The sequence below is a fragment of the Piliocolobus tephrosceles genome, chromosome 8 (assembly GCF_002776525.5).
Source record: "Piliocolobus tephrosceles isolate RC106 chromosome 8, ASM277652v3, whole genome shotgun sequence".
NCBI classification, from domain to species: Eukaryota; Metazoa; Chordata; class Mammalia; order Primates; family Cercopithecidae; genus Piliocolobus; species Piliocolobus tephrosceles.
The window spans coordinates 109,466,408-109,494,139 of NC_045441.1; the positions used below are offsets into that span (position 1 = coordinate 109,466,408).

Here is a 27,732-nt window from a genome sequence, read left to right on the forward strand (position 1 = left end):
TTATTTTCTATTTTTATTGAAAACCACAGTGTCAGAATGATTCCGAGAACAGCCACAAAATTTTAGAATTACAAAGTTAATAAAACCTTAATAGTTAGATGGTTCCCAAAAGCTGCTTCCTAGGCTGACTCTGTTAGAATCACTGAAACATGGATCTCTGGTCTTCATTCTCAAACATGTAGTCATAGATCTGGACTAGGGTTCTGAAATCTATATTCCTTAAGTCTCCTGTCCTCCACCCTGTGGTTTATGTATTGCCTGGCTTGGAACCACAGCCTGATTTCTTCTTTAAGAGAGATATTTTATTCAAATTATCCTCTTTATTTCTTCTACTCTTCTTATGATAAAAGCATGAATTTATTATTTTTTCCCAAAGTAGAGCTAACTGATCAAATAAATCTTATTTTTCAATCATTTACTCATTTGGAACTGGAATAGGCATACTGTCCATGCATTACTGCTGTTCATTGTGTTTAAGCTATTGAAAATAAAATAATCATATTTATCAAATAGAACTTCCCACTTTGTGGGATAAAAATAACAGTAATTATAAATTTCTCATTTTTTAAAATAGTTTTTTAGGCAGAAGCATCCATTGTTTAAAATCAGTTAATTTCAAAATTTAAATAGTAGTATTTCAGTGGTTAGCAAAGGATATTGTTTTTTAAATAAGGACTTGTTGCTGAAAAGAGGTGAGGTATGTGAATAGGCAGTGGGTTTTTTTCTTTTGAAGTGACTTCATTGTAAAAATGATTCATAGTCATTCTAAACTTTCCAAAGTACAAAAAAGAATCTAAACATCACACAAAATTCTACCTTCTAGTTCCCCATTGTTCAAATGAATTACTTCAAACATCTCTCAACTAACAAGTATATTTAACAATACATAAATATGATAATATACATACTAAATTTTTCTCTTCCTGCCTATTATATTACAAATGTATATCCTTGTTGGTAAATATAAGTGTACATTATTTTTCATGGCTGCCTAGCTTCACACTCACATGTAAAAACTATAATCTTTTTACATTTAACCAGTTTTTTAATGTAAGGTATTTAGGTTGTGTTATTTTCATCTAGTGAAAAATTAGGATATATTGTATTATTTACTTTATAATTGCAACTAAGTGAAATAGCCAGGTGCTTGGGAAAAATAATGAAAGAAAATACACTAAGACTAGAAAAGAATTTGGTTTTTTGGTGAGAGCCGTATGTGACTTTTTTTCTTTTATGTTTTACAAAGTTCTTGGATTTTTTTCAATAAAAATATTATTTTTGAAGTCACCTTCAAAAATAAGAATAATCCTAAATCTTTTCTGCAGACTTTAACATACCATATTTCCAGTGTAGCTTATTTCCCCTTTAGTTCCTTGGAGATATATTACGTACAGCAGGGGTGTCCAATCTTCTGGACACATTGGAAGACGAAGAATTGTCTTGGGCTACATGTGAAATACACTAACACTAACAATAGCTGATGAGCTTAAAAAAAAAATCCCACGATGTTTTAGAGTTTACGAATTTGTGTTGGATCGCATTCATAGCTGTCTTAGGCTATGGATTGGACAAGCTTGGATTGTAGTCTGCCTGCATTGACTATTAAGGGTGTAAAGGAATATATATTTGTATTTCATTCCCCTTCATATTTACTAACCAAAACCTCTTTTTTTTTTTTTTTAATACTATGACGTGTGTTTGGTTATTTTGGTCATGGGTGATATTTTGATCTTGCTTGTGTTTGGGGTGGGAGGTGTTAATACATCACCAAAATAATCTGCATTCGTTACATTCTTGAAACATATAAAAATAATAATGTAGATAACACAATAATTGTTTTGCAGATGTTCGGTTACTGCTTAATAATGACAATCTTCTCAGGGAAGGAGCAGCCCAGTAAGTATTATTTGTTATACTAACCTAACTAAAATGACATGGGAAAATGAGAGATGTTTTTAAAGTGTGTGGGGTATTTTTGTGTTTTTGTTTTGTTTTGTTTTGTTTTGAGATGGAGTCTCACTCTGTCGCCCATGCTGGAGTTCAGTGGTGTGATCTCGGCTCACTGCAACCTCCGCCTCCCGGGTTCAAGCAATTCTCCTGCCTCAGCCTCCCAAGTAGCTGGGACTACAGGCACACACCACCACACCTGGCTGATTTTTGTATTTTTAGTAGAGATGGGGTTTTACCATATTGGCCAGGCTGATATCGAATTCCTGACCTTGTGATCCACCTGCCTCGGCCTCCCAAAGATCTGGGATGACAGGCATGAGCCACCACACCTGGCCTAAAAGTGTTTTTAAAGCACTAATCTCTGACATAGATATTTGCACATCAAGTTCAAGTGTGTATGATTTTATATATATCTACTAGGCAGGCTAGGAGAAAGATATTTTTTATCACAGAAGGACTTAGAGGTACAACTATGACATGAGATTATTCACTGTGTGTCTAGCGTGGCTTATACCCTCAGTTAATACTATATTTTGACATTTGCAAAGTTGGAAAAAATTATTTTGAAATTGTGGTTGCTACCATTTTTATGTAGATTTTGCATTTTATTTTATGTTTGACCCTAATAGCTTTTGAGAGCTTTTAAAGTTGGGAGTTTATTTACTCATAAATGCCTAACATAGTACCTGACACATACATGCACACTGAATTTTTGAGTGATTTAAGGAAGTAGGCAATTCTAAATCTTAATACATCATCTTTGGACCAGTGACCCCAGCCATGACTTTTCACATCTATCCCGCAATTTCAGAGAAATACTTGGTTTTCTCCCTACTTCTCCTCCCAAAATAAGGTCTAGAGACTTATTTTAGGCTTACTGATTCTACTACTCATTTGAAAATGACGAAATAGTGCATTCTTTCTTACAAAGAAAGTTTAGTATCCATCCAGTCAGCTACTTTCCATCCTAGTATAATACCCAATATGTAAAATCCTGACTAATGGCTGGGTACGGTGGCTCACGCCTGTAATCCCAGCACTTTGGGAGACCAAGGCAGGCAGATCACGAGGTCAAGAGATTGAGACCACCCTGACCAACATGGTGAAATCCCGTCTCTATTAAAAATACAAAAATTAGCTGGGCGCAATGGCACATGCCTGTAGTCCCAGCTACTCGGGAGGCTGAGGCAGGAGAATCACTTGAACCTGGGAGACGGAGGTTGCAGTGAGCCAAGATGGTGCCACTGCAATCCAACCTGGTGACAGAGCGAGACTCCGTCTCAAAAAAAAAAAAAAAAAAAAAAAGAAAAATCTGACTGATGGTGAAAATTTCTCTCATTTTATTGTTCGAACATTTGAAGTCTTTAAAAAATAAATAATATGGCCTTTATGAAGGTAGAGGTTCAACAGACTTGTAGGCATTTGCTTGTGATGAAAATTCCTGTTATTTGTACCAGTTTTTTAATTGTGGAAAAATACACATAAAACATACTATTTTACCCATTAAGTGTACAGATCAGTGGCTTTAATACATTTACATTGTTGTTTAATCATAGCCACCATCCATTTTCAGAACTTTTTTCATCTTTTCAAGCTGATAACTTGAAAACCCCTGGCAACCACCATTCAACTATCTATGAATTTGACAACTTAGGTACCTCTTAGGAGTGGAATAGTACGGTATTTGCCTTTTGTGACTGGCCTATTTTACTTAGCGTAATGTCTTCAAAGTTTATCCATGTTGTAGTGTGTGTCAATTTACTTCCTTTTTAGGCTGAATAATATTCCATTGTATGTGTACAGCACATTTTGTTTGTCCATTTATCTGCCAATGGACACTTGAGTTGCTTCCACCCGTTAATTATATTAAAGTGCTTCATAGGAATCAGTGTAGTTTATCCTTTTGATTTTAGTTACCAATTTATGAGTAAATGAGCGCTTGCTCCTAAATATTTTAAAGCTTATTGAAATTTTTTATCAATTAAAGTGAGATTAATTTTCTTTATAATTGTATAAAACATGTTGACAAAAGTCTTATGGATGCAAAGGAAACATACAGCGTTTATGAACAGTACTTTCAAAGTAAGCTTTTCCTTTGCGGTCTCTATGTTAAATAAGTTGTGGGTTGTTTCATGTTGGTGCAAAAATTAGTGGATTGTTTTTAAGTCAAGAAAATGAGAAACTTGGTAAGTTAGAGTACTATTCATAAATAGCATGAAATAGTTATACATTTGACTCAAGATAAGTGAAAGTATGGGACTTTTATTTGTCCAAAGAATTATCGATCTGTTAATGATTGTTAGATTTAATTTAAATAAATTGTATTTGTTGTAAGAGAAATGTGAAGATGAGCTACATTTCTCTTTTATTATAAACCAAATTTCTGGAACAGCTGTGGTCCACACTTCATGTACGTTGTAATAGGAAATGCACGATATTCTTTTAAGCAAATGAGCATTTGAGGACGTCGGTAATTGTGATAAAATATGATGCTTATAGTATGACCCTAGGAAAAAACTCATCAAGACCTTTACTAGAAACTTCAGATTTTCTTTGCATGTGGTTGTAATCTCAGCAAATGTTTGCCTACTAGTTAAAAAAAAAAAAAATTACTGAGTTTGATTGACTTCAGTAGTATGCAGTTTCTCAAAACTATCCATTTAAGTTCATGTTGTAGACATCTCTGGATGTCTGTGAAGTACAGAATATATACTGTAAGTCACTGATTGACTTGACTTTAGAATGCTATTACTGTGGTTCACAGTGTGCTCGCTATGAAATAATTTCTGAGCAAAAATAGTGTTACCCTGTTCTTCACCCCACTTAGTTCTGAAATTACTTTTGTCCTCAAAAGATAATAATTTGTTACCTATCATTGAGGCCGTCCAAAACTACATAACAAAAGCTCAGAAGACATTATAAAAGCATTTAGAATGTTTTCCAGTGGCAGTTTCACTAGAGTAAGTGTATAGCTATAGACTGTTTCTTTTTCACTTGCACTTTTTGATATTGAATTTCTTTTATACAAATACATCTTTCCCACATATATGTACGTTTCCTCCTTTCTTCTACCTTTGCCTTGTTGCTTTATCTCCTCTTTTTTTTTCTTTGCCCCTTACCTTTTTTGTAGGGAGGAAAACATGACAATTATTCTTTAGAGTGGTTGTAATGGGACATCTTTACAAAAAGGTACCAATTCAGTATGTTTCAGAGTAAAATTAGACATACTGAAGAGTTGGTATTGTCAAGTCAAGAACACTTTGAAATACCCAGAAATAGCTTCTTATTCAACAGACATTGCCAGACTTTGCTGTGATGATGAGATAAATAAGCCTCTTAGGGATTTTCCAATGGAGAATCAGACATGTTTAATATCAGACCAAGTGAAATGAAATACAATAGAGGCATATGAAAGGCCTTTATAACCCAAAGGAAGAAATTTTTAATTTCTATTTAAAGGTGATTTCTGAGATGTTTTAAATGAGCAGGATTTTAATAGTAAGAGAAACCATGTGGCTAAACTGAGGGAAGAGCATGGAGAAAAGTATAAGATACAACTTGGTGGAAAGGGTGTAAAAATCTAAATACAGTAACAGGTGACTTAGAAATTGATTGGGCCACAGAATTCTGCAAGAGCAGGGAGAACATTGTTTATACTCTGTCTAGTAGAATGCTTAGCTTATAATAATATGAGCTCAGTAAGTATTTGCATAGATGGAGGGGTGGATGAATGAATGATGAGTGGGTGCATAAAGTGAATTTTAGGAACTGAAGAGACTGGAATTTATCTGGTCCAAACTACTGTTTTTATATCTATACAGTAAGTGAGGTGGCCTGTACTGGTTAATGATAGGGTTGAAGCAGTATCTGGATAGTTTCACTCCTAGATGAGTACCTTTTCCACTATACTGTGTAATGTCACCATTTAACTTACTTTGAGCCTTTAAGATAAAATTTTAACCTATTTCGTATTATTTGTCTCCTTTTCAGATTTCCTATTCTTACTCTATCCCCTCCTCCCAAGTTAGAGGTGGATGGCGTTTTATATCATGGGCAATAAAAGGCTTTCATTCCAGCCTGGGCCCAAATTACTGTTTAAACTTATTTAAATATGACCTTATTGGAAAATGAATCCAAAATTTTAGCTAAGTGACTTAGTTTAAAACATACTTTTGGATAAATCATTTCAGGATTAATAATGCCCTGGCTGTATTGAGTTTATTCTTAGGAAAATTACAGTTTTCATGAATTAGGAAAATCAGAAGTGCATAGCTTCTTTTTCTTTCTGACCCTCGTACACTTCTGTATTCACTGTCATCTTTTTTGAGCATGCAGTATCAAGAATTTAACAGCTGATGCTTTAATTCTACTTTGCTGTTTTTACATTTACTAGTCTCCTATTAACTCATCAATAATGCTTTGTTTAACCAAGCTTTCCTTTCTCAGGGAGACTCAGGAGCTAATACCTGAAAATTCAGTGGATGCCTGGCCATCCCGAATAATCTGGAAAGTTTCCAAGAAGATTAAGTTTAGAGATGTATTTCTGAGATTGGAAATTCTCAATATCCTTTCTGTTAAGTGACAGTGATTTCCCAGATTGTAGATTTAATTTAAAAATATAATTTTTAGATAATATTTTATACTCTTGAGAATGTTTTCTACACAAATATGTGGTAATGTATTATTCTTTACTCCTATGAGAGTAGAGAGAGAGTAGCTTTATTCTTGGATCCATCTCGTCACCATTTCCTACTTCACATTCTGCGGTTTTTAACCTTAGCAACGGCCTAACTACTTTTTCTGGCTCTCGTTGCTCCACTGCCCAATTCATCATATATACACTGCTGCCAAATTAATCTTTAGAAGTACTTCTGTGTTCTCCTTTCTCAAAAGGCTTCTGTGACTCTGCTCTGTCTCCCAAATAAAGTAATTATTCCATCATTCAGAGCCTTTCAGTTCATTTCAGTAAATATAACTGAACACCTGCTGCATGCCAGGCATTGAGCTTGGTGCTTTCTGTGATGTTGTACCTAACTTATTTTCTCAGGCGTTGTGCTCATACGGTCCCTCTACTCTTTTCTGCTCATCCCTCCAATTTCCATAAACCAGAGCCTACCCAGTTTTTCAAGTCAGTTTTTCAGTATCACAGTTATTAAGAAATTACCCCAATTCTCTTCTCACTGTTGCCTCAACAGGAGGTAGTCTTTTTTTTTTTTTTAAACAAAAAGCATTCTTTGCAGTGCTTCATTGGTAATTCTCTTACTATGCTTTATACTTTGTGTTATGGTTATGTTTATCCATTATCTCTTATTCACCTGTAGGCCTCTTGATCAGAGAATATATCTAAGTATTCTTTGTGTCTCTCACAGCACCTAGTCTGTTTCCTGGTATAGTAAATATATACTTGAATAATTGGATGCATCTCTTATCAGTAACCTTTATTTTCAGGGTCTTGAATGAAAAGCCCAGTTATATTTGCTGATTTAATTTTGTTTTGCTAAACATTGAAAGCTGGATATCATTGTTCAGTTTTTAAAATAGCCATGTCGATATTTGTAGTTAGTACAAGTTCAGTAACGGAGAATTACAATTTTGTTTATTTTGCCGTGTGCAATATAGGAGGAGACTTTATTGATGGGTGAATTTTTTGACCATTGTTTTTAAAAACCATTAAATATATAATTTTAAGTAATTGCCATTTTCTTCTTTTTAGTGCATTTGCACAGTATAACTTGGACCAGTTTACTCCAGTAAAAATTGAAGGTTATGAAGATCAGGTATGTTTCATATAAACACAGTAGCTAGCTATTCTTTGTTTTGTTTGTAACCGTTAAGGTATCCTGCAAGAGCTGTGAAGTGGTATGCTTCAAGATAAAAAATTATTCATATTTTAATCATAACCACTTATGGGCAAGTAATTGAAGTTTTACTTTCTTTCGTTGATACCAATAATACTATTAGCAGAAAGTCCCTTTTAGAAATACTCAGATGTAATTCATTTAAGATTTTACTTTCTTATTTTTTTCTGAGAAGAAAATCCTATATTAATCCAAAGTCTAGAATATATGTTAGTAGATTTATATCCTAATTTGGTTGCTGTGGAATTCTACAGTTCTTCATGTGAGTAATTTAGCATTTAGTAATTTTTAAATCTCTTCTTTCCAAAATACAAGTTAGATTTGCTAAGCTAAGAAAAGCCACAAAAGATCACTAGCATTTTTTTTTTTTTTTTTTTTTTTTTGGTTTAGAGTTTCTAATAAATAGTGATTATTTGAATGCATTTCATGCTTGCATGAAGGACAGCTTATGTAAAACACTATGAAGAAGAACTGGTAGGTAGAACATAAGCGAAAGTGGTTAAGAAATAACATAAGAGAAAGTTCTTAGTGGCTAATCATGTCAAAGCTTTTATTTGGCATTATTCATTCTGTAATATGTAGTCATAGCTATGGGGACAAGCAAAGACTAGGCTAGAAGGTGACTTGTAACTGAAGGGAAATTTTAAGCTTATTTATAGATACGTGTGTGTATATACAAAGCTATGTAGAGTGTGATTGTATTAATCTGCAAAATTTATTTTATCTCTGGGAAGATTTGGGGTTTTTTTGCTTTTTCTTTACTACTATAAATAATGCTATATTAAACATCTTTGTACCTCTTATATTAACAATTATTTTTGGGCATAAATTGCTGTAAGAAAATTTGCTGTGTCTTTTAAAAATGTTAGATAGCCTCCAAAGTCACTTTATGAACCTGGCATAATTTTAATATTAAATATTTAAAACTAAAAAGATAAAAAAGGTAAATAATATACTAACTTCACATGGACTATAGATTTTAAAACTTTAAGTATGATACTAACGAATAGGATTTAGAAATATATCCAAAGAATAATATATCAAAACTAAATAGAATTTTTACAGAAATGCAAAAATGGTTCCATATAAGACAGATTGGTCTTACATATTAATAAATCAAAAAGAAAAATCTTATGATGTATCAGTAGACGGTGAAAAGGGATTTGAGAAATTCAGTAGCCATTTTCTCATTAAAAACAAAAATTCTAGTAAAATAGGGCATTGAAGAAAACCTCTTAAATATGAAAGACTTTAACCAAAGTTAATAGTAAATGTCATAAACGAAAACACTGAAACAATTTTAGTTAAAATGTGAATTAGCTAGGTATGCCTGCTTATCAGCATTATCATTTATCATAAATGGAGATGTAGCAAATAAGACAAAAACTTGAAAACTTGTAAAATTTGGAAAATAAAAGAAAACTTCTTTGTGACATGATTTATATATTTAGGAACACCAAGAGACACTAGTAATATCACTTCCAACCAAAAAAAAAAAAAGGTATTAGAACTAATAAAAGAATTTGGGGAGAAGTCTGAATTTAAGGTAAGGATACAAAACTCATTAGTTGTCCTTTATTACAGCAAGTAAGGACCTGAAACTAGAAATGGTGGGGGTCAGAGTGTGACAGGGAATTCAGTTTAAAATAATGGTAAAAATAATAGGAATAAGCTTCATCAAAAAAAGGCATAGGATTATGAAGAAAATAGTGATGGTCTTCTCAAGCAACAAAAGCAAAAACTAACACATAGGATCTAATTAAAGAACTTCTGCACAGCAAAGGATACTGTCAACAGGGTAAACAGACAGCCTACAGAATGGGAGACAAATTTTGCCAATTATGCCTCTGACGAAGGTTTAAATCCAGCATCTATAAAGAACTTACATTTAAAAGATAAAAACAACCCCATTAAAAAGTGGGCAAAGGATATGAACAGACACTTTTCCAAAGCAGACATACTTGAGGCCAAACAAGCATATGAAAAAAAAAGATCACCATCACTGATAATTAGAAAAATGCAAGTCAGAACCACAATGAGATACCATTTAAACCAGTCAGAATGGCTGTTATTAGAAAGTCAAAAAATAACAGATGCTGGTGAGGTTACGAAGCAAAAGGAATGTGTATACACTGTTGGTGGGAGTGTATATTCAACTATTGTGGAAGACAGTGTGGCAATTCCTCAGAGACCTAAAACAGACCTAAAACAGAGTTACCGTTTGACCCAGCCATCCCATTACTGATTATATACCCAAAGGATTATAAATCATTCTGTTATAAAGAAACATGCTCGCATATGTTCATTGCAGCACTATTCACAATAGCGAAGACATGGATCAATCTAAATATCAGTGATGATAGACTAGGTGAAGAAAATGTGGCATATATACACCATAGACTACTGTGCAGCCATGAAAAAGAACAAGCTTTATGTCCTTTGCAAGAACATGGATGGAGCTGAAGGCCATTATTATTCTTAGCAGACTAGCACGGTATCTTAGCAGAAAATCAAATATCACATGTTCTCACTTATTAGTGGGAGATAATGATGAGAACACATGACACGTAGAGGGGAACAAAACACTGGGGCCTATCAGAGGGTGGAGGGTGGGAGGAGGGAGAGGATCAGGAAAAATAACAAATGGGTACTAGGCTTTATACCTGGGTGATGAAATAATCTGTGCAACACGCACATGACACAAGTTTACCTGTGTAATAAACCTGCACATGTACCCCTGAACTTTAAAAAAGAAAATGTGATAGTCTTGAAACACATAAAACAGGATCTGACCAATGGAAAGGTGTTCTAAATTCCATTCTTAGATAAAAAATTAAATTATTTTAAAAGTAATATATGAATTTGATGAAATTTGAATTAGAATCCTGATCGGTTTTTTTTAATTGGTCAACATTTTCGTAAAGTTTATGTGGAAAAAAAACACATGCTTGAAATAACCAAGAAATACATACATATATATATATGTGAAAAAACCATTAAGCCTTACCAGGTAGTACAAGTTGTGAGGGAGAATTGCCTTACCAGATAGTACAAGTTGTTTTACAGCCAATGTTATGTCAATGTGGTGGTGTATAGAGCAGACAAAAAATCAGTAGAGCAGCATAGAGAACCAGAATTTAGTCTCAGAATATACGAAAAATTTTATACAGATATTGGCATAACTGGTTTCTATCAAGAAGAAAATTAAGTTGGACCTCTGTTACATACAGTATACAGAAACAGATTTCAGGTGGTTTAAAAATGTGAAAAATGACTAAAATTTTAGAAGAAAATCTGAGTCTACATGTGCAATACAGGGCTAGGGAGACCATCTTAAATAATACTGGATACCCAGGAAGTATAAAAGATGGACATTTTACTATATATTAATGTTTTTAACTGTAGAATGAAACTTATCTTAAAGAACTCTTATAAATTGATAAGAAAAAGACCCCAGATAAAAATATTTTAATATATTTGCTCACAGAAAAGCAAATGACCCACAAATGTGAAAAGCCATACTTAGTTCTATCAGTAGTCAGTGGAATTAAAATGATACATTTTGTACCCATCAGACTAAAAAAACCAGCTATAATGCCTATCATTGGTGGTAATATGGATGGAAACATGCTCTCATATATGTATAGAAATTTGGATTGTCACAGAAGTATATATTAAAAATTATAATACCTGCTGTCCCTACCACCACTGCTTGGGAATTTATTCAATAGAAATAAAAGTATCCAATGGAAATAGAAACATCCGTATGTTAAAATATATGTACAGCAGTACTCATTTCACCTTTTTTGTTGTTATTGTTGAGTCAGGGTCCTGCTCTGTCACCCAGGCTGGAGTGCAGTGACACAATCACAGCTCGTTGCAGCCTCAATTTCCTGGGCTGAGTAGCTGGGACTATGGGCGCATGCCACCACGACTGACTAATTTAAAAAATTTTTTTGTAGAGATGAGGTCTACTGTGTTGCCTGGGCTGGTCTCAACCTCCTGAGCTGAAGCCATCCTGCCCCCTCGGCCTACCAAAGCACTAGGATTACAGGCATGAGCTACTATGCCCAGTCTTATTTCACCATTTTTAATGTGTTCCTCCTTTCCCCCAAAAAGGAAACAGCCCAGAAATAAAGAGATGGCACATCAGTAGTGGATTGGCAGACTAAATTATGTTATAATCACATCATGGGACATTATGTAGCCATTTAAAAGAATGGTGAGAAATATATCAGTTGACTTTGAGGGATTTCCATAGGATGTTTATGTTGAAAGAAGCCAGATACAGAGAAGAGTGTGTGTTTGTGTGTGTGTGTATATGTAGACACACACATTTTCATCGCATTCTTATAATGACCAATCGCTTCTCGGCCTTTTGGCTAAGATCAAGTGCAGTAAAATAATGACCAAAAATTCTGTGTATGTGCAAATATAGACATGTGTATATCTTTATCTGTAAGATTTTATGACTATGAAAAAATTTAGAAAGGTGTATCCTGTGTTGTTAGCATGATATACATCAGAGGGATGGAAAAGTCCCGAGATAGCTAAGGAGTCAAAAGACTGGAAGAATTGCAAGGGAAGGAAAAGGGGAAATTTTTTAAATAAAGCACAGAATATCAGGTAATACATTATGCACTGTGGATGTATAATTTAAATTTATGTAAATGATTATGTTTTTAAATATTTGGAAATCAATTAAAATCAGTTGTCAATGTGGTTTTTAAGAAGCAAGAAGCAGATACTTCAAGTAAGTAAGACTGTGGGCCCAGAGGCGAGGTGGGGAATACACCGAAGAGGATTTGCACCAGACCAAAACCATTCAGGTAACCAACCTGATTGGAGGTTCTCACAAGTTCTGTAGTTTTGAGGAACTGGAGTCTGATATCAGACATTGTAACCTGTTAGAGTTCTCAAAGCAGAAAACCCACCAAACCCGCTTGAACAGTGTTTTTAGAGGTTGCATTTTTTTTCACCAGTAGTTGGAAGTTAGTTATATTGGGAGAAAATCTGATCTGCACTGGATGAGAGTAACCTCATTGTCTGGATAGTCAACTCGTTTGAAGTATTAATAGCCATACCATATGGTTAAAATGTATGCCTGGAATAGGATTGTTTTATAGTTTTAAGGAAGAAGCTTAAATGAGTGTAATTATGATGTATTAGTACTGAAATGCTGCTTTTTTCCTTTTTTTTTTTTCTAAATTCATTCCATCATCAAAGGTATTGATAACAGAACATGGCGACTTGGGAAATGGAAAGTTTTTGGATCCAAAGAACAGAATCTGTTTTAAATTTGATCACTTAAGAAAGGAGGCAACTGATCCAAGACCCTGTGAAGTAGAAAATGCAGTTGAATCGTGGAGAACTTCAGTAGAAACTGCTCTGAGAGCTTATGTAAAAGAACATTACCCGAATGGAGTCTGCACTGTAAGTCATCAGTAGCAGCTTTGTGTGTGTGTTTTGTGTAAATGAGAGTCTTTAGTGTCTCCTAAAATTTACAGTAACTTACAGAATTGACATTGTATAATTTGTCATTTTTTTCCTTAAATATTTCTAAGAATGTTTACTATTTTTTCAAGAAATTCTGGATAATAAATAGATACATTAGGATGGCTTAAAATAGAGAAATGGTTGTACCTTGATTTAAATCCATGTGGAAATTCTAATACGTTGATTAAGGGAGCATGATATGGTGAGATTCTGTAATCTTATGTTCATGACTCGTCTCAGTTTAGATCAAATTTATTTTTATTAAGTTACAGAAATCTGAGAACAAATAAAATTACTTGGAAGTAAAATTATATGTTTATGTATTTTATAGTTACATTTCTTGTGTTTTTTTGTGTGGTTGTTTCATAGGTTCAGCCTGTTTTTATATTTTCAAGAAATACATGGCTGGGCACAGTGGCTCACGCCTGTAATCCCAGAACTTTGGGAGAGGCCAAGGCAGGTGGATCACCTGAGGTCAGGAGTTCGAGACCAGCCTGGCCAACATGGTGAAACTATCTCTACTTTAAAAGAATACGATTAGCTGGGCTTGGTGGCACATGCCTGTAGTCCCAGCTACTCGGGAGGCCGAGGCAGGAGAATTGCTTGAACCCAGGAGGCAGAGGTTGCAGTGAGCCAAGATCATGCCACTCCACTCCAGCCCGGGCGACAGAGTGAGACTCTGTCTCAAAAAAAAAAAAAAAAAAAAAAGAAAAAGAAAAAGGAAATACAAAATATGGTAGTAGGAATACATTTCTTTTTTAAAAATTTCATAATATTGTTTGTATCCTGACAGGCTTTTTTAGCACCCCCAGTTTGTGCTTCAGTGACCTTTTCCATTGCCAAAGTGATCTTTTGAAATGTAAATCAGGTTATCAAAATTCCCTGCTTGAAATCCTTCAGAGATTTCCCATTGCACTTAGAGTCCAGGCTTTTGAAGGTGGCTTAAAGGCCCTGTGGATGGCGTGGCCTCTGCTTACCCCACCAACCTAACTCTATCATATATCCCAGTTTATACCTGCTTTCTCAACGTAATTATTAATATCACCAGTAGCATACCCCATTTCTTTCTTGGAAGTTTCCTGGTTAGGACAAAAATTCATGTGCTCTGCTTAAGTATCTAGCTCTCTAATTATTTGAGAAATATTGCAACATAACTTCAAATATCCGTTACTTGAATTATAACTTGTTCATCAGAATTATTTTGGAGAAATAACGAGAGTAAGGGAGTAAAGTCCTCATTTGTTCTAGAGGATTGAAAGGCAGAAATTAATTATTACTTTTAAAGCAGTAGGCAAGACGTGAAATAACATTGTGATACATCACAGACATTCTCTTAACAACCTTTCTCACTTACAAGTAAGTTAATTTATTCCAATACTTTTAAATGACTAGAGAAGTAGCAGCTCCTAAGATTGTGAAGCGAATGAAGGTGATAACCACAAGCTAGGTCCAGTTTTCACTTGCATGGAAAAAGCTAGATTAGCATCTGTATATTTAAAATAAATTATCTACTTATGAAAGTAGATTATCTAGAATGTTCGTGAATATTTCAGAGTACAATTAATTTTAATAAATTTTATTTAGTGTCCCCTTTTGTGGTCCACTAATAATTTGATTAGGCATAAATATTTGAGAACACGTTTTTCTAGCTACTATATTGGAATGATGGCCTACTTTGTATTTTATGTGTTCTTGTCAAAGTACTGTGCAATTTGCAGTATTTTATAGATTTTTAAAGTTGGACATTCCATGACCCTAAATTTATTCTTATGCTTATTTTCTTTGCCAACAAGGTGTATGGCAAAAAAATAGATGGACAGCAAACCATTATTGCATGCATAGAAAGCCATCAGTTCCAAGCAAAAAACTTTTGGTAAGTTAAAATCTTGGGTATTGGGGAGTTTTGGCATTGTTTTAAGTCTCTGTAGTTCTCGCTTTAGTGATTTGGGCAACACCTTGTTTGTTTATGATTAAGAACAACCTAGACATGATACAAAATTTTAGCCTTTTGATATAAGGAAGGTAAATTTGCTCAACAGCCTAATCATTAAAGGTAGTGGTAAATCCATCGACATTCAGTGAAAAGAGAATGGGACTAGCAAACAGCATCCTGAGGGAGCATGTGTGCCTGCAAGAACACCAGTTGGCAATCCATATGCTCATTCTGTGAAGGGGCTGTTCCTGAATGAAACTAATGTGGAGGAGAACAGAGGTAATTATAAAGCAAAAAATGATGCTGCTTTTGTGAACTTTGTGGCTCTGAAGTAGAGGATTGCTTTGTACTTGGTTAGCCAATGTGAGGAAGTAATGACATGTTTTATACAATGAGGCAGATTACAATCATGCCTTGTAATTTTGTGTACAGATCATTCCATTATTCCTTAGAAACATCAAGCCCTCAGGAGCACTGATTGACCCTACTGATCTTGGACCTTTGACAAGTTGTTGGTCCTTTTTATTCTTAGACAAGACTATTTCTGAGCACCTGTTATAAAATTCTGAGATTCTTTAAGACCTTACAAGTCCATAATTAAATGAAATCTTTACATTTATCCCTGTTTTACATGCTGAGGTCACCAGAATAAGTATGGTCATAATATTTACCTTTTAGTATATTAGGCTTTGACTCACTAGCCAAGTTGGTTGGTGGTGCTATTAAAGGTAAAGTAACAGGTAACCCCTTTGGGCCAGTTGGGTTCATGGCCCAAGGTTGCTCCACTACTTCGCCATCTCAGAAATAAATGCAAGGTTGCAAGGTTAACCAAGAATATTTGGAGGAATGCAGATCCATCATCACTGAAGGAAAACCAATGCCATAAGTAAACATATGCCTTAATGACTAGCCGCAGTTCCCTAAAGGTTCTGGCATATAGAGTTACTTTTATGGACTTAATATAAGTGTAGTTTCTCTATGTTGGGTCTAAAATCTTGTAGCATTAATCTACTGGAATCCTGAAGCAATCAATATTTATAAAATTCTTACTAATTGATGTTATGTATGCCAGGAAATACATAATAAAATCAATCTTGTTGAGATGGAACTACTATTAGAAGAAAATTCTTTTTACTAAGGTTTTCTTTATAATATTGGAGATGTTATAATAAGTTTACTAATTCATTTTAAAATCTAATTCCTTTCAGCTTTAACATATATGAAATGAAGAAAATGTCTGTCCTTGAGTTTTATTTTCTTTTTAGAAACAGAGTCTTGGTGTGTTGCCCAGGCTGGCCTCAAATTCCTGGGCTCAAGTGATCCTCCTGCCTCAGCCTCTCAAGTAGCTGGAACTACAGGTTCACACTGTGCCCGACTTGTCATTGAGTTTTCTATTCTCACTATTTCACTTTACAAGGGTAATTTTTCCTAAACCATCACTATGAGCATTGTATCACTTAAGTTAATGGCTTTCACTTTCTGGAAAAAAAAAGGTATTTTATATGCTTTGATAAGATTTTTCCAAAGTGATAATATCATGGCACAATAGTCTCAGTAAAATCTAAATAGTTAATACAAAGAACTATACTTCAAGCCAGGCATCTATAATCCCAGCATTTTTGGAGACCAAGGCAGGAGGATGGTCAGAGGCCAGGAGTTCAAGAAACCTGGACAACATAGTACAACCCCATCTCTAGAAAAAAAAAAAATTAGCCAGGCATGGTGGTGCATACCTGTAGTCCTAGCTACTTGGGAGGCTGAGGCAAGAGGATATCTTGAGCCCAAGAGTTCAAGCCTGAGTGAGCTGTAATCACGCCACAGCACTTCAGTCTGGGTGACAAAGCAAGACCCTGTCTCTAGAAGAAGAAAAAAAAAGAAATATACTTCAGTTCATCTAAAATATAGGTAGAGTAAAAATCAGAAGCAACTAGTCTTAGATGTTTCTTAGGTTTCAGTAGATACCTTCTCTTCTTAGTCTTTACCATTTCTCCAGGGTCTAGCAGTATTAGGGGCTTAATGTAAATATTTGTTGAGTGAATACATACTTTTAATTAAAGAGTTAATATAAGACAGGGGCAGAATAGAATTAAAGGCTAGGACATATTGGCCATTTACTCCACTAATGAAAGAGTTCTATCTACTCAGTGTCATTTACTGTTACTGTAGTAATTAATGCCTTTGGAAGAATCTTTTGAAATAGTTCTCAAATTGGTAACACTACTTGGTTTGGAATTTTTTTTTTTTTTTTTTTTTTTTTTTTGCTTTTCGTAATCAATGGTTATATAAATGTATATTGTCCTAGTCAGTATTGTATATGCTAAGGACTCACTAGTTGACTTGGCACTAATACCTCAATAAAAGGAATATTTCTTCTGGAATCATGAAACAAAAGTTATTTTTTCAACCTCAATAAAAGGAATACTTTATTTTGGAATCAAGAAACAAAAGTTATTTTTCCAACCAAGCTTCTTTGAAAAATCTTGAATGAGTCACTCAAATCAAGACATGTTTTAATTATCTGTTATTTTGTAAAACATATACATTGTTCTAATAATAATTTCCAAATATTCAGTGTAACTGTAAGTATGAGCATACAGGTTGAATATCTCTTATCCAAAATGTTTGGGACCAGAAGTCTTTTGGATTTCAAATTTTTAAATATTTACATCATACTTACCGGTTTAACATCCCTAATTCAAAAATTCAAAATTCAAAATGCACTATTAATCGTTTCCTTTGAGCATCGTGTCAGTGCTCAAAAAGTTGCAGGTTTTGAAGCATTTCAGATTTTTGAATTAGGAAGACTCAACTTGTACTATCATTCTGTAGACTTTATGATTGGGTAGACTGCATGAATATTGAACCCAGAAATCATTGTCTAGCAAAAGCCAGTATAGTGATTCATTACCCTGTGACTATTATATACTGTTCAAAAAAGCTAACATATCAGAATTTCCTTAGCTTGCAAAGAGCAAACAGAGACAAAAAGAAAAGTTACCATGAAAAGTTTGTCAGCAAAATAGAGTATCAGAAGCTATACTACTCATCCAGAATTTTGTTCAAAAAGAAAGATAAAATTTACTGGTAGACAAAAAGTAATAACATACTAGTTTGTAATTTCTCAGTTTTGAACCATGAGTATGTATTTGTATACCAAAAATCATTTCAGGAGCAGAGAAATGCCTTTTATATGGCGACTTTAAACATAAAATTGGAATATTTTTAAAAACCTCATGTTAATAACTATAGTCCTGTATTTCCAGTTATCAAAACCTCCTTAAGAGTGTTGTATAACATTTACTAGCCATTCTTTTTAAATTATATGGTACTTTGTATCATTCAGTAGATGTTAAACTACACTGAGTGTATTTATAAAATCCCCTGATAATCTAAACATTTATTCCATTTATTTTGGAAATATAAGTGATACAATTGAAGAAGTAGCTTAAAATTTTTCTCCACAGTAGCCTATGACTTAGTTTTGTATTGGTTTTTGTTTTGTTTTGTTTTTTTAAGGCTAGTCAAGTGGAGATGGAACAAAGAAACCTGTAACTAATTGTGATCAATTAGTGGCAAACAGCACTGCACACACACCAGCCTGAATTGTATTTTAAGCCTTAGCTTTAGAATTCTGGCATTAAATCCATTATGTAAGTTTTTTCTTATCAGTAGGGTGAAGATTAAATTAAATATGTATCATAACTGGACTTAACCTTTTGATTGTTTTTGACTGTTTCGGTGATTGAAAATTTAATGTCCAGTGTTCATCCCCCACACACTCTCATACTGTAGCATGAAATATAATCTGAAACTTAAAATTGATTCAAATTATTTTCCCTACCTTATTTACAGCTGCTGTTTTTATTTTTAAGGAATGGTCGTTGGAGGTCAGAATGGAAGTTTACAATCACTCCTTCAACCACTCAGGTGGTTGGCATCTTGAAAATTCAGGTATGAAATAAAAAGAATTTGTTTACTGATCTTTAAGAAGATTCTGAACAGAGAAACAACTAATTCCTAAGTTTACATTTTCATAGTACATTTTATATAGTTCTTTTTCAGGTCTTTGTTTTGGGGTAATGGGAAAAACAATAGTGCTGTTTTAAATATTTTAAATAACCTGGCAGTTCATTCCCTAGTCGTCAAAAATCTGCAAGGATAGCTAACAGATTATAAAACACAGCTAAAATTAGATGCTGCCATTTGGTCTGCTCTTCAGATACAATTTGTTCATCTTCTGAGTTTGAGTTGTGTACTTCTCTCCTCTGAATTGGGTGGAGTGTGGTGAAGTATAATATTAATATATGCATGTGTGTAGTTGTATAACTATATTATATGCATGTATTAACATGTGTATGTATTGGCCAGGCACGGTGGCTCATGCCTGTAATCCCAACACTTTGGGAGGCCAAGGCGGGCGGATCACAAGGTCAGGAGATCAAGACCATCCTGGCTAACACAGTGAAACCCCACCTCTACTAAAAATACAAAAAATTAGCCAGGTGTGGTGACATGTGCCTGTAATCCCAGCTACTTGGGAGGCTGAGGCAGGAGAATCGCTTGAATCCAGGAGGCAGAGGTTGCAGTGAGCCGAGACTGCGCCACTGCACTCCAGCCTGGGCAACAGAGTGAGACTCCATCTCAAAAAAAAAAAAAAAGCATACATGATTGTTGGAAGATTTAGTTAATATGGCTAAAAGGGTTAGAACAGAGACAGACACCGAGTACTTGATGAATGGTAGTCATTATTGTCAGCATTATTATTCCTTCACTTAGGCCTCGGTGGCGCTTACCTGGATAATTACAGCAATTTCTAAAATAGTGCCTCTTGTAGGACCAAAGCTTATTGAGAGCAAGGATTGTCTGGTTTACAGTACAATCTTCAGCATTTGGCATATGATTGTTATTTTGTTGAATTGCTGGACTCTTTGGCATTCACACTGCCATCAAAAAGATAATTTTTTAAATTTAAATGTGGATATGTTACTTGACTATGTAAGACCATTTAGTGGTACACTCTTATTTACTAGATAGTCCAGACATATTTGCATGACATACAAGGCCCGGAGTTGACTGGTTTGCTACCTGTATATATTTCTCCAGCTATTGCTCTCCCCAACTTCATATACCTCTAGTCCTCTCTGAAATAATGCTGAAGTCCTTTTTTAACCCACAAAAAGAATCTGGAGTACTGCTAACATACTTTATACATACCTTTGCCATGTTGTGCTGAAATATGAGATCAGGGACTGTGTCTTTCTAACCCGTATACCCTCAGAACCTTACGTAGTAGCAGTATATTTATTGCACTCACTCAATGTTTGTTGAATAAATTCATGTCTGAGTTTGGGGAATTAAGTGGTTGGTGGAAATACACAAAAGAGGAGCAGGGTTGGGAGGGAATATTGTGAGCTCAGATTTGGACATCTTGGTTTTAGGTACCAGTAGAATGAATGATTGTGAGGCAAAAATGTGCAACAGTCAGGTCAATAGAAGGCTTGCCTGAATAACTACAGGGGTGTCTCTAACTAGTCTCCTCACTCAGCTGAGGGAAGGGAGAGTCTTGCTGGAGTTCACAAGTTCTGGAGCTCAGCAGAGAAGTCTAGACTAGAGCTGAAATATGTAATCCATCTGCATTGATATGCTTGTTGAAGCAATGAGGAGCTTGATGATTCCTGTAATGTGGTTTCTGTAATTTCTTTTTCTAATAGGTTCATTATTATGAAGATGGTAATGTTCAGCTAGTGAGTCATAAAGATATACAAGATTCCCTAACAGTGTCTGTAAGTAATTAATTCCACAATAAAATTTAACCTAATACTTCTTTAAAAACAGAACAGTTTTGGAATGAACATTTTAAGTAATATTTCTGCTTCAGATTAAAGTGTTTTCTGATAGATTAAAGATAAGTAATTGCAAACCTGTACCTAACTTTTTTGCAGCTTTATTGAGATATAGTTTGTATACCATTCAGTTCACTCATTTAAAGTATAAGCTTCAAATTTTTTTTGTATATTACTAAAGGGTTGGACAGCAGTCACCATAATCTAATTTCAGAACATTTTTGTGCTCCTTAAAAGAAACCCTGTACCATTAGCAATCATTCTCCATTCTACCCAGCCCTTCCGCCAGAACCCTCCCAGCCTTAGGCAGTGGCTAATCTACTTTCTAGCTCTGTGGATTTGCTTGTGCTGGACATTTTATATAAATGTAATCATAATATATAGTCTTTTATGACTGGCTTTTTTCATTTAACATGTTCAACATTCATCCTTTTGGAGCATGTATTAGTGCTTTTTTCCTTTTTATTGCCAAATAATACTGTGTAGTGTGGACATACCGCATTTTATCAATTCTTCAGTTAATGGACATTTCTGTTTTCTACTTTTGGTGCTGTGAACATTTGTGTACTATTTTTTGTGTAGATATTTTAATTTCTTTTTGGTATAGACATAGGAGTGGAATTGCTGGGTCATTTGGTAACTATGTTTAACCTTTTGAAGAACTGCCAGACTGTTTTCCATTTTGTAGTTTCACCAGCAGTGTATAAGAGTTTCAGTTTTTCTGTATCTTTTTCCAAAATATGTCCTTTTGATGATAACCATCCTAGTCAGTTTGAAGTAGTATCTTATTGTGGTTTTTATTTACATTTTCTTGATGCTTATGATTTTGAGCATCTTTTCATGTGCTTTGATCATTTGTATATCTTTTGGGGGGAAATACCTATTCAGATCCTTTGCTCATTTCCTAATTATTGAGTTGTAATTGTTCATATATTCTGGATATAAGTCCAGTGTATCACATATATGACTTCAGATATTTTCATCCTTCTGTGTGTTGTCTTTTCACTTTCTTGATGATATTGTTTGCAAAACAGAAGATTTTGGTTTTGATTTTTTTCTTTTGTCATTTGAGATTTGAAATATTAATAGAAACCATTGCCTACCCAAGGTCATAAAGATCTACTCCAGTGTTTTCTTCTAAAAGTGTTACATAGTTTTAGCTCTTACATTTAGGTCTATGATCTTCAACCTAACTTTTAAACTGTATTGTATCTTTTCATTGTGTAGCTATTTGGATCATGATTTAATGAAGTTTTTCTTTTAAGTTCATCTTTCAAATTTAAGAGTTTTTGAACTTGGTTTTATTTCTCCACAGAATTCTTTCACACATTCTTTCCCTTGCATATGCAACTGTTTCCTTGTTGATTTTTTTTTTCTTTTTTTCTTTTTTTTTTTTTTTTTTGAGACAAGACCTGGCTCTGTCACCCAGGCTGGCATGATCTCAGCTCACTGCAACTTGTGCCTCCAGGGCTCAAGCCATTCTCCCATCTGAGTCTCCTGAGTAGCTGGTACTACAGGCACGTGCCACTACACTCAGCTTTTTTTTTTTTTTTCTGGTAGACATGGGGTTTCACCGTGTTGCCCAGCTAGTCTTGAACTCCTGGACTCATGCAGTTTACCCACCTTGGCCTCCAAAAGTTTGGCTTTTGGTTTTCTTACCCCATGGATATTGACAGTATAACATTAACAGTGACGTTTTCTCATTTGTTTGTGTCATATACCTAAAAGTATCTGTGTATTATAAACATCCACTGCTTATATACAATTTACAAATATTAAAGAAAACTTTATTTTTAACTCAAGAAAGCATTTAACTTTAAGAAACATGTATAAATGTGTTAAGCCAGATGCTACCTAAGAAGATAAGCTATATATTTACATATACATATATATATATATATGTGTGTGTGTGTGTGTGTGTGTGTATTTTTTTGAGACAAGGTGTCACTGTATTGCCCAGGCTGGAGTGCAGTGGTGTGAATACAGCTCACTGCAGCCTCGACATCCTGGGCTCAAGTGATCCTCCTGCCTCAGCCTTTCTAGTAGCTGGGACTACAGGCATGTGCCACCATGCACAGCTAATTTATTTTTTGTAGAGATGGGGTCTCACCATATTGCCCAGGCTGGTCTCAAACCCCGGCCACAAGCAACCCTTCTGCCTTGGCCTCCCAAAGTGCTGTTATTACAGGCATGAGCTACCACACCCAGCCACTGAAGCTATCTTTTAAAAAACTTTTTATTAGCACTTAGGTGATTTCTGCTCTGACCTAATTGGTACTGTCCTTGCAAAATTTGCCAGTGAAAAAAACTTACTAATGTCTGATTTTCTATGAGATGTTCTACTCCATATAGTTATATATCATATGTAATTAGTACATTCAATATTATTCACATAAGGGTATGGTGCCATCTTGTTTGGGGGAGGGAGTTTGACATTGAACAAAGATGCCTCCTGGCTGGGTGCGGTGGCTCACATCTGTTATCCTATCACTTTGGGAAGCTGAGGTCGGTGGATCACTTGAGGTCAGGAGTGTGAGACCAGCCTGGCCAATATGGCAAAACCTCATCTCTACTAAAAATACAAAAACCCTGTCTCTACTAAAGATAACAAAAATTAGATGGGTATGGTGGCACATGCCTATAGTCCCAGCTATTTGGGTGGCTGAAGCACGAAAATTGCTTGAACTTGGGAGGTGGAGATTATAGTGAGCCGAGATCACACCCCTGCACTCCAGCCTGTGCTACAGGCTGAGACCCTGTCTCAAAAAAAAAGAAAACAAAAAAACAGATACTTCCTAAGAGAAATTTGTCCACAGAATTACAGAGTGTGGGGTTTTGAGAGATGGTCATAGTAATTAAACTTGACTGATATGCCAGCCTGAGCTCATGTTTTCTAGGAATGACCATTTTTACTCTATCTTAGGAGGTTTTCATTGTTTTATATTTTTACACCATATATATAAAGTATAAGGTATTAGAGAATTTTACATTAACACTGTTTTATTTTTTAAATCCAGATTCTGTTAACTTTACTATTAGGAAAAAGCAAACAAACCCATCTATTGGCATGTTAAAAAAAATTTCCAGAAAAATACGTTCTTCCTGATTAGTGATTTTTTTTTTTTTTTTTTTGGTATCACTGTTCTGTACATAATGTTCAGTAAATATTTAACAATATTTAGATAAAGAGTCATCAATTAGAAATCTTTACCAAACTTCTTACCCATAAAGGTTGTCTGTTGGAATGCATGTCCAGTGTTTAAAATTGAACTTTTCATCAATGTGTATATCATTGAGATTTCACTTTCCTTAACCAGCTAAACATTGAGACTGGCTTATTCTGTAGACTTTTAAAATAATTTTACCTATTTCCCCCTTAGACTTAGAATAATTGATCTTACAATATTTGTTCTTTGTCATAATTTCCTTCTATGTTATTTATTGTAACATTAAATTAACCATACATATATTTTAAAGTAATAGTGGTTTAGTTTTAAATTACAATTTTTATTTTGTTGTTTTTTTTTTTATTCAGAATGAAGTGCAAACAGCAAAAGAATTTATAAAGATTGTAGAAGCTGCAGAAAATGAATACCAGGTATGATTTTTTAAATATTATATAAGCTACACTCACGTATGAATTAATGGCACTGAAATTTGAATTTCAGCCAAAGGCTGAATTTTTCCATTGCATCAGTTAGAGTCTTTTTGTTGTGTGTCTACTTTTAACATAAGGGCAGACTTATTGAAGTGTAGGCAAAAAGAGTGGCAAGTAAATTGAATTCCATTAATATCTTGTATTTTAAAAATACTAAGACTAGGCCGAACACGGTGGCTCATGCTGCGATGTTGAGGCAGGTGGATCACGAGGTCAAGAGATCAAGACCATCCTGGCCAACATGGTGAAACCCCGTCTGTATACAAAAATCAGCTGAGCGTGGTGGCATGTGCCTGTAGTGGCGGGTTCTACTCAGGAGGCTGAGGCAGGAGAATCACTGGAACCCGGGAGGCAGAGGTTGCAGTGAGCCGAGATCATGCCACTGCCCTCTAGCCTGGCAACAGAGCGAGACTCCGTCTCAAAAAAAAAAGACTAGGTTTTAGCCAACTGTAATTTCTGAGTGCAGATTGAGTATCGCTGATCTGAGTTGCGTGGGACCAAAAGTGTTTTAGATTTCAGATTTATTTTGGATTTTGGAATATTTATTATATGTTTACCACTCAAGCTTCCGTATTCTGAAAATTAGAAATCTGCATCAATGCTCCAGTGAGCATTGCCTTTGAGCGTCATGTTGATGCTCAAAAAGTTTCAAGTTTTGAAAACTTCGGATTTTTCAGTTAGGGGTGCTCAATCTGTATCAGTCAAAATATGCCAGACTTTAAGTGGCTATTTTTTTTCTGGTTGGAAATTTTAATTCAGGCTGTCTTACCATTTGGATTATGTGCAATCTGCTTAGATCACATTTCATTTTGTGCTTTACTTTTTATGTTATTTATCAGCTTCTAAACTACACTCTTGAATTTAAGCATTTAATTTGTGAATTGGACAAGTTTCTACTCCTTAAAAATAATAATCCATAAATTGTTTTGACATACTAAAATAAATTCAAAACGACACAAATATTAAATCTAATTTATAATTTTCATTAAGTTTAATTATTCAAAATTATTATAGGCTTTTTCTTCTAGCTGCCTTTAAACAACTTTTAAAACAATGTTGGGATTTTTTTATTTGACTGTTTAAAAACAGTGAAATGGGCTGCTTAAATAAAACTTATTCTGAAAACATCTATATGCTTTATAAATTGTTCTGTTCTTTTGCTTTACTTTAAACTTCTAACTATTGTTTTTCATAGACTGCCATCAGTGAGAATTATCAGACAATGTCGGACACTACTTTCAAAGCCTTACGTCGACAGTTGCCAGTTACACGCACTAAGATTGATTGGAACAAGATCCTTAGCTACAAGATTGGCAAAGAGATGCAGAATGCATAAGATGAACATTGCATGACCGGATCATTTTAGTGTCTTTGCGTTAAAAAATCATTGCAAAAGTATTCTGAACTGTCAAGCTGCCCAGTCAGATGGGCTGTTGCCATTTAAAATCACTGTAATTAATTAGTTTGATTAGAGCACAAAGCTTAGCTAATCAACCATTATTTTTCATTTTGTTCTAAGAGGATTGAAATTCAGTTTAGTTTAAATGTCTTTCTGTTAGGACTTTCTTTCTTAACAATGAAGAAGAGATGATTCTTCTAGTTTATGGTTAAAAGCTTTTGAAGTGTCTCAAAAATATTTTACTAATTGTAACCCTAAAATTGTTGTCTTTTGGTTTATGAAATGGGTAATTTTTGATATTTCCCCAGTTCTTTTTAATGGGGTCAATAATGGACATTCTAGTTTAAGGTGGTTGATGGATTTAGCCATATATGCTGCTAAAGAAATTGTCTACCTTCTCTTCCTCAGCTGTTCCATTTCTGTAAGGTTGAGATTAGAGGAAAAGCATTTTCTATATCAATTGTGTTTAAACCTTTCAAGAAGGTTATTTAGCTAGCTTAGTGTTGAACTAAATTTTTTTTAAACAAGGCAAGGTCTAATGCTGTTTTGAGATTCTGAAATTAAATGAAAATACTTATTTCAGAAATGCATTTAATGCTTTTTTTTCTTGTGACAGTTACGCAAATCAGCTTGAATTCCATATGTCCCTGAGTTATTTTTATCATAAAGCCACAAATGTATTATAACAAGGCAAATTGTAATATATATAATCCTTAACTCATAACCATGTCTCGGTTTTTTTTTTTTTTTCTTGGATTGAAAAGTACTGAAATTCAATGTGACATTAAAATGCAAATTTTCCTATTTATTTGAGTAGAAAATCACTTACCAGTGAGCATATATATTTTAAAATACTTTCTTTGGATATTGTAATTCTTAACTGGTTGTAAATTAGAAAAGCTGGGATTACATATGGTGTGTGGTTACAGTCTAAATTTTTTCATCCTCCTGTGCATCATAAGCATGTTTGTAATATTTTAAAAAATAGTTCTTCTGATGCTACAGGAATTTCAAGCCTGTGGCGAATGTTAGTATTTACCATAGGGAGTGAAGTGGAGTCATGGTTTCATTCAATAGAGTATTGCTTATTATACTTGAGTGGAACCCTTTCCTCACGTACTCCTACAGACATCTGGGCCTGGAAATTTTTTTTTTTTTTAGAAAAACACCACTTTTATTATGTACAATAAAATATTTCGTTAGCTTGAATTGTATAGATTTTTAAAAATTCAATGAAAGCATGTTGTTTAATTTCTTTTTAAAATCACTGTTGGGCTTTGAAAGCATTGAGAATATAATATGAAAATATGACATTTTGGCTAAATCATCTTTTCTTTTAGTTTTAAAACACAAGTTTTGACACATTGGGATTCCTAAAGAAAATGAATTGGTAACATTAATTATCTGTTCCTTTTTAAAATATATACATTTGAAAGTTTGATGATGGTGAACTAAATACTAGATCTAATTGACAAACTTAGTTCTCTCAGGCCATCATGAGTTTCTGTCCCATGAAAGTCATCAGTTTCCTGCCTCTCTTCTAGTCTGGAATGCATTGCTGAAAATGTATGCAACTGTTTGTAAGGTGATTTGCT

General features: G+C 34.3%; 1 protein-coding gene and 1 pseudogene across 1 annotated transcript in view; both read left to right on the forward strand.

Annotated features, from left to right (window-relative positions):
- The window catches only part of CAPZA2 (capping actin protein of muscle Z-line subunit alpha 2), a 55,371-nt gene extending 27,923 nt beyond the window's left edge, over positions 1-27,448 (forward strand). The window contains exons 3-10 of the mRNA XM_023228162.2: positions 1,845-1,896; positions 7,664-7,727; positions 13,035-13,241; positions 15,098-15,177; positions 19,110-19,188; positions 20,949-21,020; positions 24,616-24,678; positions 25,934-27,448. Of these exons, the coding sequence (XP_023083930.1) occupies positions 1,845-1,896; positions 7,664-7,727; positions 13,035-13,241; positions 15,098-15,177; positions 19,110-19,188; positions 20,949-21,020; positions 24,616-24,678; positions 25,934-26,074 (758 nt within the window). The 3' untranslated portion in view covers positions 26,075-27,448. The remainder of the gene's footprint in view (positions 1-1,844; positions 1,897-7,663; positions 7,728-13,034; positions 13,242-15,097; positions 15,178-19,109; positions 19,189-20,948; positions 21,021-24,615; positions 24,679-25,933) is intronic.
- On the forward strand, positions 12,171-12,295 carry LOC111553443 (annotated as a pseudogene).
- Positions 27,449-27,732: the final 284 nt, after the last annotated feature.